Source organism: Peromyscus eremicus, chromosome 8b (assembly GCF_949786415.1).
Source record: "Peromyscus eremicus chromosome 8b, PerEre_H2_v1, whole genome shotgun sequence".
Classification (NCBI taxonomy): Eukaryota; Metazoa; Chordata; class Mammalia; order Rodentia; family Cricetidae; genus Peromyscus; species Peromyscus eremicus.
In genome coordinates this window covers 15,954,037-15,969,288 of record NC_081424.1, presented here as the reverse complement: position 1 = coordinate 15,969,288, position 15,252 = coordinate 15,954,037, and the positions used below count along the sequence as shown (strand labels likewise).

At 47.8% G+C, this 15,252-nt stretch overlaps 1 protein-coding gene across 1 annotated transcript; it reads left to right on the top strand.

The window, feature by feature from the left end:
• Window positions 1-261: 261 nt before the first annotated feature.
• On the top strand, window positions 262-4,787 carry LOC131918776 (uncharacterized). Its single transcript, XM_059272968.1, is given in 1 exon segment — window positions 262-4,787. A coding segment is annotated over 1 exon segment (4,425 nt). The 5' UTR covers window positions 262-362.
• The last annotated feature ends 10,465 nt before the right edge of the window (window positions 4,788-15,252 follow it).

The following is a 15,252-nucleotide window of genomic DNA, read 5'->3' as shown; positions in this document are numbered from 1 at the left end:
CCGGCCACTATCTGTCTTGTCCCAGTCTGTCTACTTGTCTTCCGTTTTCGTCGGGCGCCCTAATTCAGGTCTGAGTCGGTGGGGGCTGAAGGAGCTGACGAGCTCGGACTTCGCCCACCGAAACCCTGGAAGACGTTCCATGGGTCACTGAAGTCCCCTCTGGGGCACGGTTTTTCGGGGCCTCTCCCATGTCAGAAGGATACGTGGTATTGGCAGGGGACGGAGATCGAGGTTCCTCCACATCCCCGTCTGAGTTTCTGCTTTCGGTTTTACGCCAAAGCCGCGCAGCGCGAATTTCTGTCGTCTGTCTTGTCTTTTTGTTTATCGTTACTTGTCTAACACTTCTTTATCTAGAGACCACCATGGGACAGACCGTCACCACCCCACTGAGCCTAACCACGGACCACTGGTCCGATGTTAAGGCCCGAGGAAACAATGAAGGTGTCATTGTCAAAAAGAAAAAATGGATCACCCTCTGCGAGGCCGAATGGGTCATGATGAATGTTGGCTGGCCGCGAGAAGGATCCTTTAACCTCTCTCTTATTTCACAGGTGGAAGGCAAGGTTTTTGCCCCTAATCCTTATGGACACCCCGACCAGGTCCCATACATCACCATCTGGAGATCTCTGGTCGAAAATCCATTTCCATGGGTCAAGCCTTTCCTTCCACAGCCCCCTCCAGTCTCTGGGCCCTCTGCACCCCTCAACCCGGACTCTTCCCTTTACCCTGTGCTCCCTCACAAGGAGACTCCCAAGCCCCCTGTCCTTCCCCCGGACTCTAACTCTCCTCTCATAGACCTCCTGACAGACGAGCCACCGCCCTATCAGCCACCCCCACCGGCACCGACCGCCCCTCCAGCGGCTGAGCCCGTGGCGGCCCCAGCTCTGGCATCGGCCGCCTCCGCGGCGGCGGCGGCCTCTGCTGCGGCACCAGCCATGACCGGCAGCGCGCCCCCTATGATGACCTCGCTCGCTGAAGACTCAGAGGACGAAGAAGAAGCAGTCCAGTCTCCCGTCGCAGGTCGCCTCAGAGGCCGACGGGCCGCCTCTCCCCCTCCTGCATCCAAAGCCTTTCCGCTCCGGGAAGGGCCCAACCAACAAATGCAATATTGGCCCTTTTCTGCCTCAGACCTTTATAATTGGAAACAACATAACCCCCCTTTTTCCAGGGACCCCGTTGCTTTAACTAACCTAATTGAGTCCATCCTAATGACTCACAGGCCGACTTGGGACGACTGTCAGCAGCTCTTGCAGACCCTCTTAACAGTAGAGGAAAAGCAGAGAGTTTTCCTGGAGGCCCGGAAGCAGGTTCCGGGCGATGATGGGAGGCCAACCCAACTCCCGAACATCATCGATGCAGCTTTTCCTTTGACCCGCCCTAACTGGGACTTCAGTACACCTGAAGGTAGGGAGCATCTACGTCTCTATCGCCAGTTGCTCTTAGCGGGTCTCCGAGCGGCCGCTAGAAGGCCTACCAATTTGGCTCAGGTAAGGAATGTGATACAGGGAAAGGAAGAGACACCCACTGCATTTCTAGAAAGGTTGAAGGAGGCTTATAGGATGTACACTCCGTATGATCCAGAAGACCCAGGTCAAGCACCAGGTGTCATCCTATCATTTATCTATCAGTCTAGCTCAGATATCAGAACCAAATTGCAACGGTTAGAGGGTTTACAGGCGCTAGGGTTGCCAGACCTATTGAAGGAAGCAGAGAAAGTATTCAATAAGAGAGAAACTCCTGAGGAGCGTGAGGAAAGGAGATGGCAGAAACAAGAGGAAAGGGATAAGAAACAACATAGGGAGATGAAGAAGGTTCTGGCCGCCGTTGTGTCTCAGGGACAGCAGAGAGAGGGAGATAGGTCGGGAGAATGAAGAAGGCCACCCCTAGATAAAGATCAATGTGCTTACTGCAAGGAGAAGGGACACTGGGCCCGAGAATGCCCCAAGAAGCCACAAGGACCCCGCCGGCCCAAGCCCAAGACCGTGGACCTCCTTAGTCTGGAGGACTAGAGGGGTCGAGGCCAGGAGCCCCCCCCCCCTGAGCCTAGGATAACCCTCAAGATCGGGGGGCAGCCCGTGACCTTCCTGGTTGATACTGGTGCCGAACATTCAGTCCTAACTCATGCCGGAGTGCCTCTTAGCCGGCATTCTGCACTGGTGCAGGGGGCAACTGGAAACAAGAGATATTATTGGACTATCGAGAGAAAAGTCCAACTGGCTTCAGGGCAAGTAACTCACTCCTTTCTGCACATACCTGAATGCCCCCATCCGCTGTTAGGACGGGACCTACTAACCAAATTAAAAGCGCAAATCTATTTTGATGAGAGGGGACCGAGGGTCACGGGTCCTAAAGGAGACCCTCTACAAATCCTTGCCCTCAATTTAGAGGAAGAATACCGTTTGTTCGAGTCAGAACCCCCGGAGAAATCACCTGAGGAGCTACAGAACTGGTTGAGAGAGTTTCCTCGCGCCTGGGCAGAGACTGGGGGCCTGGGGTTGGCACGCGATCAGCCACCGCTGATGATCTCATTAAAGGCCTCCGCGACTCCCGTTTCAATCAGACAATACCCAATGTCACGGGAAGCTCATGAGGGAATCAAACCCCATATCCGGAGGCTCCTGAACCAAGGGGTGCTGAAGCCCTGTCAGTCCCCATGGAACACCCCTCTCTTGCCTGTTAGGAAACCGGGGACAGGGGACTACAGGCCAGTCCAGGATTTGAGAGAGGTCAATAAGCGGGTGGAGGACATACACCCCACGGTGCCTAACCCCTATAACCTTCTGAGCACCCTCCCACCGACCCACGTCTGGTACACGGTACTAGACCTGAAAGATGCCTTCTTTTGTTTGAGACTACACCCTCAAAGTCAACTACTGTTCGCCTTTGAATGGAGGGACCCAGAACAAGGGCTCTCGGGACAACTAACCTGGACCCGGCTCCCTCAGGGCTTCAAAAATAGCCCAACCCTCTTTGATGAGGCCCTACATGCAGATTTGGCCGGGTTCCGGGTCGAGCACCCAACCCTGACCCTGCTCCAGTACGTGGATGACCTACTCCTGGCAGCCAGGAGTCGAACCGAGTGCCTGGAGGGCACTCGGGCCTTACTGGCCAGACTTGGACAGAAGGGTTATAGAGCCTCGGCCAAGAAGGCTCAAATATGCCGAGACAAGGTTACCTACCTGGGCTACACCCTGAGCGGGGGGCAAAGGTGGCTAACAGAAGCAAGGAAGGAGACGATAATCTCCATCCCCCCTCCTCAGAACCCCCGCCAAGTTCGAGAGTTCCTGGGTACGGCTGGGTACTGCCGCCTTTGGATTCCTGGCTTTGCCGAACTGGCAGCCCCATTATACCCCCTCACTAAACCAGGGGCCATGTTCCAATGGGAAGGGGAGCATCAGAAAGCATTCCAACAGATCAAGAAGGCCTTACTTGAGGCCCCGGCTCTGGGTCTGCCAGATCTTACCAAACCCTTTGAACTGTTTATAGATGAGAACTCGGGCTTTGCTAAAGGGGTGCTGGTGCAAAGACTGGGACCTTGGAGGAGACCTGTGGCGTACTTGTCCAAGAAGTTGGACTCGGTGGCTACAGGATGGCCTCCATGCCTCCGCATGGTGGCAGCCATTGCCATATTACTCAAGGATGCTGGGAAACTAACTTTGGGACAGCCGTTGACTGTGCTGGCTTCCCATGCAGTGGAGGCCGTGGTCCGCCAACCTCTGGACAGATGGCTTTCCAACGCCAGAATGACTTACTACCAGGCCTTACTACTGGACTCAGACCGGGTAAAATTTGGACCGATAGTCTCCCTTAACCCTGCCACCTTGCTACCGCTACCTAGCCCCTCCAAGGAACATGACTGCCTCCAGATTCTATCCGAAGTACATGGCACCCGCCCTGACCTGACAGATCAGCCACTTAAGGACCCCGACGTTGTCTGGTACACAGATGGGAGCAGTTTTCTGGAAGAGGGGGAACGCAGAGCCGGGGCAGCTGTTACCACCGAATCAGAAGTGATATGGGCATCGTCGCTCCCGCCTGGGACATTGGCCCAACGTGCAGAACTGATTGCGCTTACGCAAGCCCTCCGGATGGCAGAAGGTAAGAAGCTCACAGTTTATACTGACAGCAGATACGCCTTCGCTACTGCACATGTCCACGGGGAAATCTACAGACGGAGGGGTCTGCTGACATCTGCGGGTAAGGAGATCAAGAACAAAAAAGAGATCCTAGACCTCTTAAAGGCCCTGTTCCTTCCGCTCCAACTCAGTATTATCCACTGCCCAGGGCATCAGAAGAACGACTCTGCGGCGGCCAGAGGGAATCGATTGGCGGACCTGACTGCCCGAACAGTAGCTTCCCAGCCAGTAGAGAGCAGCCGGTTGATGGCTATCCAAGAACCACAGTCTGAGAGAGACCCCATGCCCTATAGCCCAGAAGACCATGAGCTAGCAAAGAAAATGGGGGCGGGCTGGGAACAACGGAGGCAAGCCTATATATTAGGGGACCGGGTGGTCATGCCAACCTCCCATACCCGATATATGCTGAGATTCCTCCATGCGTTGACCCATTTGAGCAGAAACAAAATAAAGGCCCTATTAGACAGAGAAAACACCGGGACAGTACTACTGAACCAGGACCGGGTGCTTCAGCAGGCAACTTCTACCTGCCCAGCCTGTGCCCAGGTCAACGCAGGAAAAATTCATCTAAACAAAGGGGCCCGCCAAAGAGGCCATCATCCTGGTGTACATTGGGAAATAGACTTTACAGAAATAAAACCCGGACTCTAAGGGTACCGGTACCTCCTGGTCTTCGTGGACACCTTTTCAGGATGGATTGAGGCATTTCCAACCAAGAATGAAACGGCTAACATGGTAACAAAGAAACTGTTGGAAGAGATCTTCCCCAGGTATGGGATGCCTCATATATTGGGGTCGGACAACAGGCCTGCCTTCGTCTCTCTGGTAAGTCAGAAAGTGGCCAAATTATTGGGGGTTAATTGGAAACTCCATTGCACATACCGCCCCCAGAGTTCAGGACAGGTAGAGTGAGCTAATAGGACAATTAAGGAGACTTTAACCAAATTAACGCTTGCAACTGGCACTAGAGATTGGGTGCTCCTACTTCCCTTGGCTCTTTACCGAGCCCGGAATACTCCTGGGCCGCACGGCCTAACCCCTTTTGAAATTCTATATGGGGCCCCACCTCCAGTCGTGAAATTTCTCCATCCTGATATCTCATCTTTTGCCACCAGCCCCACTTTAGAGGCACATCTACAGGCCCTCCAGCTGGTGCAGAAGGAGATCTGGAAACCCTTGGCTAAAGCCTACCGAGAGCAGCTGGACAAGCCGGTGGTCCCCCACCCTTTCCAGATTGGGGACTCCGTTTGGGTCCGGCGCCACCAGACTAAGAATCTAGAGTCACGGTGGAAGGGGCCCTACACTGTCTTGCTGACCACCCCCACTGCACTCAGGGTCGACGGGATTGCTGCATGGATCCACGCCTCTCATGTGAAGGCTGCCGGGGAGACCGACCCAGCAGGATCCAGAGAATCAACATGGACAGTGTACCGCACACAGAACCCCCTAAAAATAAGGTTGGCCCGCGGCTCCTCTTCCTCCCCCTCTTCTTGCTCTCTGTCTACCCCCAGGGGACTAGGGCGGCAGAGAGCCCGCACCTAGTCAAGAAACTCACTTGGCAGGTCATCTCACAAACTGGGGAAACGGTCTGGCAGACGACCGCCCTTCATACCCCCTTTACATGGTGGCCCCCCCAACCCCTGACTTCTGTCAGTTGGCATTGAATTCGGGACTCTGGGGGGTTGAGGGCATTAAGCTTGATGCCTTAAACTCCTCCACCCACCCGGGGGGGGTGCATTGGCCGGATCCGGGATGCCATCACCCTCAAGCGAGATGTAGATTCGCCCAGTCGGACTTTTATGTCTGTCCGGGGGATGGGAGGGGCTGGGCCCTCGCCAAGAAATGCGGGGGGGAAGGAGATTTCTTCTGCACCCAATGGGGCTGCGAGACCACTGGCGCAGCATATTGGAGTCCTAGCTCTAGCTGGGACCTGATCCAGACCAATAGAGGTTTCAGGAAGGCTACAGGCGGGGGGGTCTTGCTCAGCTGGGTCCACCGAGGTCAGCCGATTCGAGCCCGGGCTCTCACTCCCCCTAAATATAACTTTTACTGGCCCGGGGAAGGCTGATAGAAACTGGCAACGGGGGCGCACTTGGGGGCTCAGGTTATATGAAACCGGATATGATCGGGGCGTAAGATTCACTATCAAACTTAAGATTGAGGAGGCCTCCGCCCCTATAGGCCCCAATCAGGTTCTCTCTGACCAGAAGCGCCCCTCCTTACCTGTTCCAGCACCCCCGAAGATTACCCCTCGACCCGGTTCGATTACCAGCCCAGGTATAACTCCGGCCACTACCAAACCGCCCCGGCCAGGAACCGGAGACCGGCTCTTGGGTCTGCTAGCAGGGGCTTACCAGGCCTTAAATGTAACCTACCCAAATAGAACGCAAGAATGTTGGCTATGTCTGGTTTCCCAACCTCCCTACTACGAGGGGATAGCAACCCAGGGTAATTATACTAACACTCACAGTCCCCCTCCGAGCCAATGTCTAGGGACAGCCCAACATAAGCTCACAATCTCAGAGGTGTCAGGACAAGGACTATGTCTAGGGAGCGTCCCCCGCACCCACCAACACCTGTGTAACCGCACCCTATCCATAAGCGCTGTCTCTGGTTATGTCACCGGCCCTAATGGTACCTATTGGGCATGTAATACTGGGCTCACCCCCTGCGTTTCAGCCTCAGCCCTCAATGCTACCTCTGATTTTTGTGTGCTCATCGAGTTATATCCAAAGATTGTTTACCATACACCAGAGGAGATTTACCCACACTTTGAGATGAGACCCTATCGGTATAAGAGAGAGCCGGCATCTCTCACTCTGGCCCTATTATTGGGGGGGCTGACTATGGGAGGAATAGCAGCCGGGGTAGGGACAGGCACCACCGCCCTAATGGAAACCCAACAATTCAGACAGCTCCAAGCGGCCATGAATCAGGACATTCGGGACCTAGAGGAATCAGTAAGCGCCTTAGAAAAATCCCTGACCTCCCTCTCTGAAGTAGTGCTCCAGAACAGAAGGGGACTCGACATTCTATTCTTACAGGAGGGAGGGTTGTGTGCCGCCCTTAAAGAGGAATGTTGCTTCTATGCGGATCATACTGGGGTGGTAAGAGATAGCATGGCTAAGTTGAGAAAACGATTAGAACAGAGACAAAAATTCTTTGAAGAGCAACAGGGATGGTTTGAAGGTCCCCTTCTGGGACCCCTTCTGATTCTATTACTCCTCCTGACGTTTGGGCCCTGTATCCTAAATAGACTTGTCCAATTTATCAGGGAACGCGTCTCTATTGTTCAGACTTTGGTATTAACCCAGCAATACCAAAGGCTCAACCAGATGGAACTCGAGTCACGTCACCAATCTTCCCCATGAATGGAGGATTCCATTCCTGAGATAAGAAAATGGGGGAATGAAAGACCCCCAGCCTCCCCGCCTAACATAGCTTAGCTCAGCTGTTTTTGAATAAAGCCTGAGAGGTACTGAGGAGTTCAGTTAACGGACATGGAATAAACAGAACATTTGTGGTTAGCCACCTGGCCCCAGAGCGAGGAACTAAAAGGTCAGAAAAACACCCTGTACCCTAGACAAAAGCTAGGCGTGGCGAGTTCGGGGAGAAACCACGAACTGTCCTGGGTTTGAACCTGGCCTCATTTGAATCATCCAATCAAAACCCTGTAACCAGGCTTCTTGCTTCTGTACCCGAGCTTCGGCTGCCCGACCCTATAAAAACCCTCTGCTCCAGCCCGTGGGCGCGCCAGTCCCTTGAGCTTCTTGAGAGACTGTGTCGCCCCGGGTACCCGTGTTCCCGAATAAAGCCTCTTGCTGTTTGCATCTGATTCGTGGTCTCGGTGTGATCCTTGGGCGAGGGTCTCTCCTGAGGGAAGACTGCCTTCAGGGGGTCTTTCACAACTATGTCAATTTTCTATACTAGCTTCCCATGGCCAGGACTGACAAAATATCTTAGAAAAACAAAAGGAAAGACATACTTGGGTTCATGGTTTCAGACTGTGGTAATAAGGCTCCATTGCTTTATGATCATTCAATGTTCTAGTCTCTCTTTTTTTTTTTTCTATTTCTGTGATAAAAGAATGACCAAAAGGCACTAGGGATGAAAGGGTTTATTTAGCTTATGGGGTACAGTCCACCACTGAAGAAGCCTTAGGAACTCAAGACAGGAACTGAAGCAAAGACCATAGAGGAATGCTACTTATTGGCTTGCTTCCTCTGGCTCACTCAGCTACTATTTTTGTGGCTTACTGAGCTACTATTTTTGTACAGTAGAGGCCCATCTGCCTAAGAATGGCACTGCCTACTGTAGGTTAAAGCTTTTTACCTCAATTAGAGTCAGATAGATGCAGGGCAGATTTTTCCAACAGGTCAATCTTCTGGAGGCACTTCCTCAATTGAGTTTACATCTTCCCAAGTGTCAAGTAACAACCAAGACCAGCCGTCAGAAATCTACCCTTGTCCACTTTACACACAAATCACTGTTGAATCATAAAGTTTCCTTTTCCCCAAGTTTACATGTTAATATCACAATGTAAAACACTTCAACTTTTAAAAGTTCCACAGTCTTTTAAAAGTTCAACACATTAAAAGCCCAAAGCCTCTTTAAAAATACAAACAGTGGGCTTCTGTAAAACTCAAAATAAAGTGCATAATTTTTATATACCAAGATGGCAGAACAAGGGCACAGTTATAAACAGATCAAAATAAAACCAAATTCCAGCCTTATAACGAGCTTAATATGTTGAAACATCAGGAACTCACTCGTGATCTTCTGGGCTTCAAAAGGCTTATGTAGTCCTAATTATCTGCCATCCATAGCTTATACAGCTTGTCCCATAGGGCCAACTGTCTCCCCTCCACACCTATCACTGGACTTTGTGGTCATATCACAGTCCTAGCATCTCCCATATTCTTGTCTCCACAGCCACTGCTGCTGCACCTTCACTGATAGCCTCTCCTCATACAGACTGTGATCCCCGCAAACAGTGCCAATCCTGACCTGCTTTCCATGACTCCTTCATGCCTTTAAAACCCGTACTATGTGGAACATTCTTATACATCACTTACTAAATCCTGCTGTCAGTTTGCTATGCAGCCTTGACCTCCCTCATTGGGAAATAGGAAATATTTCCCAGAAGATTTCACATCAGTGTAGCTGGTCATTTATAAATCATAGCTGGTTCCTTTAGACCCAGCAAATCAGCCTAATTGTCCCAGTAAAGCAAAGGCTTCACTCCAATGACTCTTCCCTTGTTCTGATTCTTCAGCCCCAGCTGATGAGAAATGACATATTTTAATTCAAAATATCACACTAATGGCTCCAGTGGAGTCTTTGAGGGGCTTTCAAGCTTGCTTCTGAAACATAATAAGCCAGCTATCCACCATCTATCTCAGCCTTATCTTCCAAGATCATACAACAGCTCATTAAGCTCAGAGTACTCAGTGGCTTTTTCAAGTTCCCAATGTTTCCATAGTCCTTCCAGAAACAACATGGTCAGGGTCTTCACAGCAGTAGTCTCATGTCTGGTCCCATACTTTTTATTAGCCAGGACTCTCAAGAGGAACAAAACCAATAGGATAAATACAATTAAATCAGCTTACTTCAAAATAGTAACAACAGTTTAATCACACCTGAGAGGCTGAGAACCCAGTAGTTGTTTGAACCTTGAGCATGGCTTACTCAGTAGTTAGAGTAGTCCCACAGTGGCTGTTTCACTTGAGAGGCAAAAATCCAGCAGTTTTCATTCTATGAGGCTGCCTACCTCTGCAGTCTTTATATGGCACCAAAAAAAAAAAATCTGGAAATTTTCTGTAGAGCCACAAATCATTGGTCAACCTTGGAAACTTGGAAGCACGAGCTCTGTTATCAGTGAAGAATCATCATCAGCAACAAAATACAATAATTAAGCAGCAAAAGGCAAGCAATCTCCTTTCTGCCATGATGCTTTTGATCAGAGATACTACAGAAAGTGATGGCCATATTTGGGGTAGGACTTTCCACGTCAGTTAAAATAATTCTGCAGTTGAGGCTCTCTACTTAGGTAATTATAAGTTGGAGTAAGCTGGCATTAACACCAACCGTTACAGTGGCAAGATGGAATATCATATCACAGTGAAAAGGCAATGATGAGCAAGGCTTTGTATCTGGTAGAAAGGAGATAGGGAGAGAAGGCCAAGGAGAAACATACAAAGAATATAAAGGAGGGGATATACCTCAAACCTCTTTACTGCTACTTCCATGGAGGCTTCCCTTCATCTCTACCACCTCCCAATAGTACTTTTTACTATGAATCCATCAACAAATTGGTCCATTGATGAGGTTATAGTTCTAATGACCCAATTGCCTCATACCCCTAAACACTGATGCCATAGGAATCAAACTAGAATTCCTGAGCCTTATACCAGAGAAAGGGGGAGGTATGTAAAGTTCAAACTGTAAGGCATATTTTCTGCTTTGCAGTTAGTTTTTTTTTTTTTCTTATTTTTCCAAGTGCTTACAACTATGCTTTTTTTGAAAGCCCCTGTGTTGGTAAGAAGCCAGACAAACAAATAGAACTATGACAGAGATTTATCCAAGAAAATCAGAAAACATATAACAAATGGTAAAATAACCAAAACAAATTAAACGCATGATGGAACTGGCTGCCAAACTGGCTTAGGAATTAAGGCAAAGGGGTCCTGGGAGGAGATTAATCACTGAAGCTGGATGGCTGGCAAGCTCTGTGAGAAAGAGCAATTTTGTGGCTACACACATGTGAAGTGGATAGCGCAGAGGCCTCCAAATGGAAGAGGGTGTGCACACGGTACTACAGCACTCTCTCTTCCCTTGAAGCTGTGGAGATGTCACTCATGGCTCCCATAATATTTCTCATATTCTCTAAGTGCTTCACATTTCCCACTATGAGAAAAATTTTAGATGTCAAAAGTAAAAGTGGTTCTGCCTTCCAGAATAAAGTCGCTGATGAGAGGACCGATCAGACGCCATAACAGGCTGCTCAGGCTTCTCTCAGACATCAGGCCTCAATTTCAGTTTCCTGAGACTTGAGCAAGCAGTTTATGAAAGAGCCACAAACAAAGGAAAATCAGTCTGCAACACCCCTGACAGCAAGGACAAGGATTGGTATGTGCAATATCAGCCAGGCCAGGCCTAAGCCACACTTAGCAGATTACCAAATAGGAACAAAGACTGGGACTTGTCCAGGCCTGCCCCAAAATGGAAAACTGTAGCCCTGACCAGCCCCTGATTAGTCCTGGCCAATTAGAATGTACTAATATGATTGCCACTTGCTTAAGCCAATCATATCCAAAATAACCCAACTGCCTTAGGACCGCCCCTTGGCTATGCTTAAAAGGAGCCTGCCCGCTCCACTCAGGGTCATCACCATTTTGCCTTTGTGTAGAATGGTTGGCCCCAGCATACTGGAATCTTTCGCAAGATAATAAACGCTCTTGCCAATTACATACGTGGATGGTGGTCTTTTGAGGGACCTCTCCAGGACCCTAACAGCTGAATCTTCAAGGCATTTGAAAAAGGTCTTCACCAATTTTTTAAAGTTAAAGTTATTGACTGTCTAGAAGATAACAGAGAACACCGCCGGACTGCGACACACCTTTTCCAGACCCTGTGAACTATCCCTTCACTTGTGAGTTACCCCACAAAATAAACCTCCCTTTTAACTACGTAGAGTGGCCTTAATAATTTCACCAATAATTTTTTTGTATATAAAAGTACTTTCTCCAAACATAAGCCAACTATTGCAATGAGATAAAAAATAATTTTCCCTTGCTAAACCCAAAAATATTCCATGCATATTCCCTGAAGACCCCTACGTGATGTTTGTTCTTCTGCTGACACCACTTCACAGGATTTTGCCTTTAGATTTTCTGCTTCGGGGGCTTAGTAGGGGAAGTTGAGTTCATGTTGTTTCCCTATATGCTTAATTTTTAATGACAAGTCTCTAAATTACCAGATTGTGTCAATTACCCCTCTAAGAAATCTAATTTTGTTAATGAAATTCCTTGCGTGGAAGAGAAACATAAGCATTAATTTCAGTTTAGCAGTCTCGCTTTGAGTTGCAGCAGGTGCTATCTGACTGAATTGCCAGCCTTTGATGAAGGAGCTTATTGGTCCTCGCACACAGATGAAATCATCACTGCCCTAAGTACTCTGCAGGCAGGCAGCACCATAGCATGGAACATGGGGTCTGCAAAGTAAGCTTTGCACACTCCAGTAAAATGAGTCTTCTCTTTATTTTTCAATTATCTCCAGGTTACCATTGATAAGAACTAAAGGAAATGAAAAGTAAAAGAAAGTGAGGCCCAAGGCGTATTCATGAGAGTTCAGGTACAAAGCTCATTTTCTAGCAACACATCTTTAAGTCCATCTACAATACAACTTTTACTTGAATTGTCAAGATGATTGCTTAATTAATTTTATTTCACTTAACTGACAGAAAATACTTGCATTCCATGTTGTAGAGAATTTAAACAGAGCATGACAGTGTTCCTCCATTTTTATTCCCAATGAGTCTGGATGCTATTTCGATGACACACAAAAATGCAAAGCATCCACAATTCTTCTGAAATGGAAACCTCTATAGTGTTATTACCACAGGGTAATGCATTGAATTTTTTAAATCACTAGTTTCAACTATCGACTTCTTTCCCATTGGCTAGCAAGCAAAAGGCACATATGGAGCCCTCACTGTGCACCAGGAATTGCTTCAGGTCCCGGGGAGCTATCAATGAGTGGAAACTAAGTCCTGCTTCACCTGGAGCTGACATTTTGCAGTAAAGTCTGCCAGATGCAAGCTCTATCCCCCTGGTGCTCTGGCACATGCCCTAAGTAGAGCCAGGAAAAGCATCCTTGAGAAGACCCTGTGCCTCTGAGAATGAAACAAAGTATTAGAAAAGAAAGCACTAGAGGTTGCAGGAAAATATCGATCCTGGCAGGAAGGACTTGAGGGAGGAGAATGAATATCAGGTAGAATGAATATGAGTCTAAGAGAAAGCCCTCCAGGCAGAAGAGGGGTGAAGGCAAAGGCAGGAAGGAGTGACCAAACCCACTTCACTGGTGTCTAGAAGGTGCTACCTGCCTATCAAGTGAAAGGTAGCAGGCAGTAATAAGAACCAAGCTGAAAATATGAGCAATGCCTCCTTCTAGGAGGCTGACCTTGATCAAGGTCAAGGACTGGAGGATCTCCTTTCTTAAGACTGCCCACTCCTAATAAGATGATAAAATAACAAAAACAAAGAAAAGGAAAGGAAATATTAGACAATCAATTAGATAAGTTGTTCTCGTATAGTTCTTTGATATCTAGCTCTCCATATAACTATCAATGATTGATAAATCATATATATCTGGGTAGACACAATTTTCCTTTTGATGCATTGTTAAGACACTGAGGAAAGCTTTTAAGTGTCAACTTCAAAGACAGCTTGAACTATTGCTTATGTAGCAACATTATACAACAAGCTTCATAACGAATCAGAAACACTGTACACATCCAATATGGAACAGCTTTCAAAGTGTTATACATATGCTATGTTCCTTAATCTTCAAATAATGGTTTAAGTTGCTTTTTTTAAGTATGATAACTTTATTTACAGAAGAGCAAACAAGCAAAATATCAAGAAGCCTGGCCCAGGCTATAGGCGATGACCTCTCTCTCCAAACCTTGGGTTCTTCTTACTAGGTTGATTTACATGGAAAGTCTAGTTGTTTCATTCAAATAATAAAACACACTATTTGAAAGAAAACTTTTAAGAACTATAACTCTAAGATCTTCTGGTTTGGTCATGGGTGGTCTTGACCCCATCTATCGGGCATGTCTACTCTGCATAAGGGACCGTGTTGAAGAGACTCCCCAGCAGCTCCTCATATATAAATAGCCCTATAAAGCTTTCCTGATCCCCCAAATTATGGCTCTCCTTATTTAAAGAAACAAACACCGTCTCCATCCCCTTATCAGTGCTCACTTGGGCAACCTTGGGATCTTACTACCAGACTTGTATCCATGGAGCCTGAATGTCCCTTGAATGGAGTTCTTTTGTTTGCATGAACTGTTGTAAAGGATCTAAGCCTTGCCTGCAAAGAAGTACAGCTCTCTAGAGAAATTAAATAATTACTCATATGCAACAGTTAAAAACAATTCCTAAAGCCAGATGATAAAAGACTATGATAAATATACCCTCCCTGTATCTTGATTACAACTGAATTTTAAGCAGATCACTTTGGTGAACATAATCAAAATACTCAATTTTGGGTCAAGAAGGCACTGGTTTATCATACACACCTGAGAAGTTTTCTTTCTTTCCCAGGATTTTACATGGAAAGCATTAAAATGTGTTCAGATCATTTGTGCAACCAAGAGATTAGGTTTTGTTTCCTTTTCATTTCAAGGCAATACTAATAGTTGAATTAAGAGGAAATGTGAACCCTTTCAAACCCTGATAAAAATGAAGAATCAGCTGTTAGTACACAATATGACTCCCATGAGGACATTAACAGATATCTACAAGGAAGTGACATGGTAGTCACAGGTCTTGTCTTAAGTCACCCAGGAACAGATGACAGTGTTTCTATTCTGGGTCACCTCTCTATTGGAAATGCTGGGCCTCCTGTGGGACATGCTCTTCTCCCTTCGCTGCCTCCCACCTTTCCTCTCTTGGGATACTCTACCTTCCTGGTCCCTCCAAGGCTGACGGAACTAAGCTGAATCTCCCAGCTTATGTCCTGTGTGCTATTTCCACACACACGGGAAGAGAGTCAACATTCCCACCCAATGAAGCAATATAAGAAATGGTAAATGGGGGCTGGAGAAATGGTTCTACAGTTAAGAGCACACCCCACTCCTCCAGACGACCAAACTTGATGCTCAGGATCCATGTTGGCTGCTCTCAACCAGCCATACCTCCAGTTCCAGGGCATGTAACACCCTCTTCTCACTTCTGCAGTACCTGCACACAAATCACCTATACTTATATAGACATACACACCCCCACACACACCTGTAAATAAGAATAAAAATAAAAATACATTGTAAAAATGATATCTCAGTGATAGTTTCATCTGTGTAGATACATGAGACAGACACACTGCACATGAA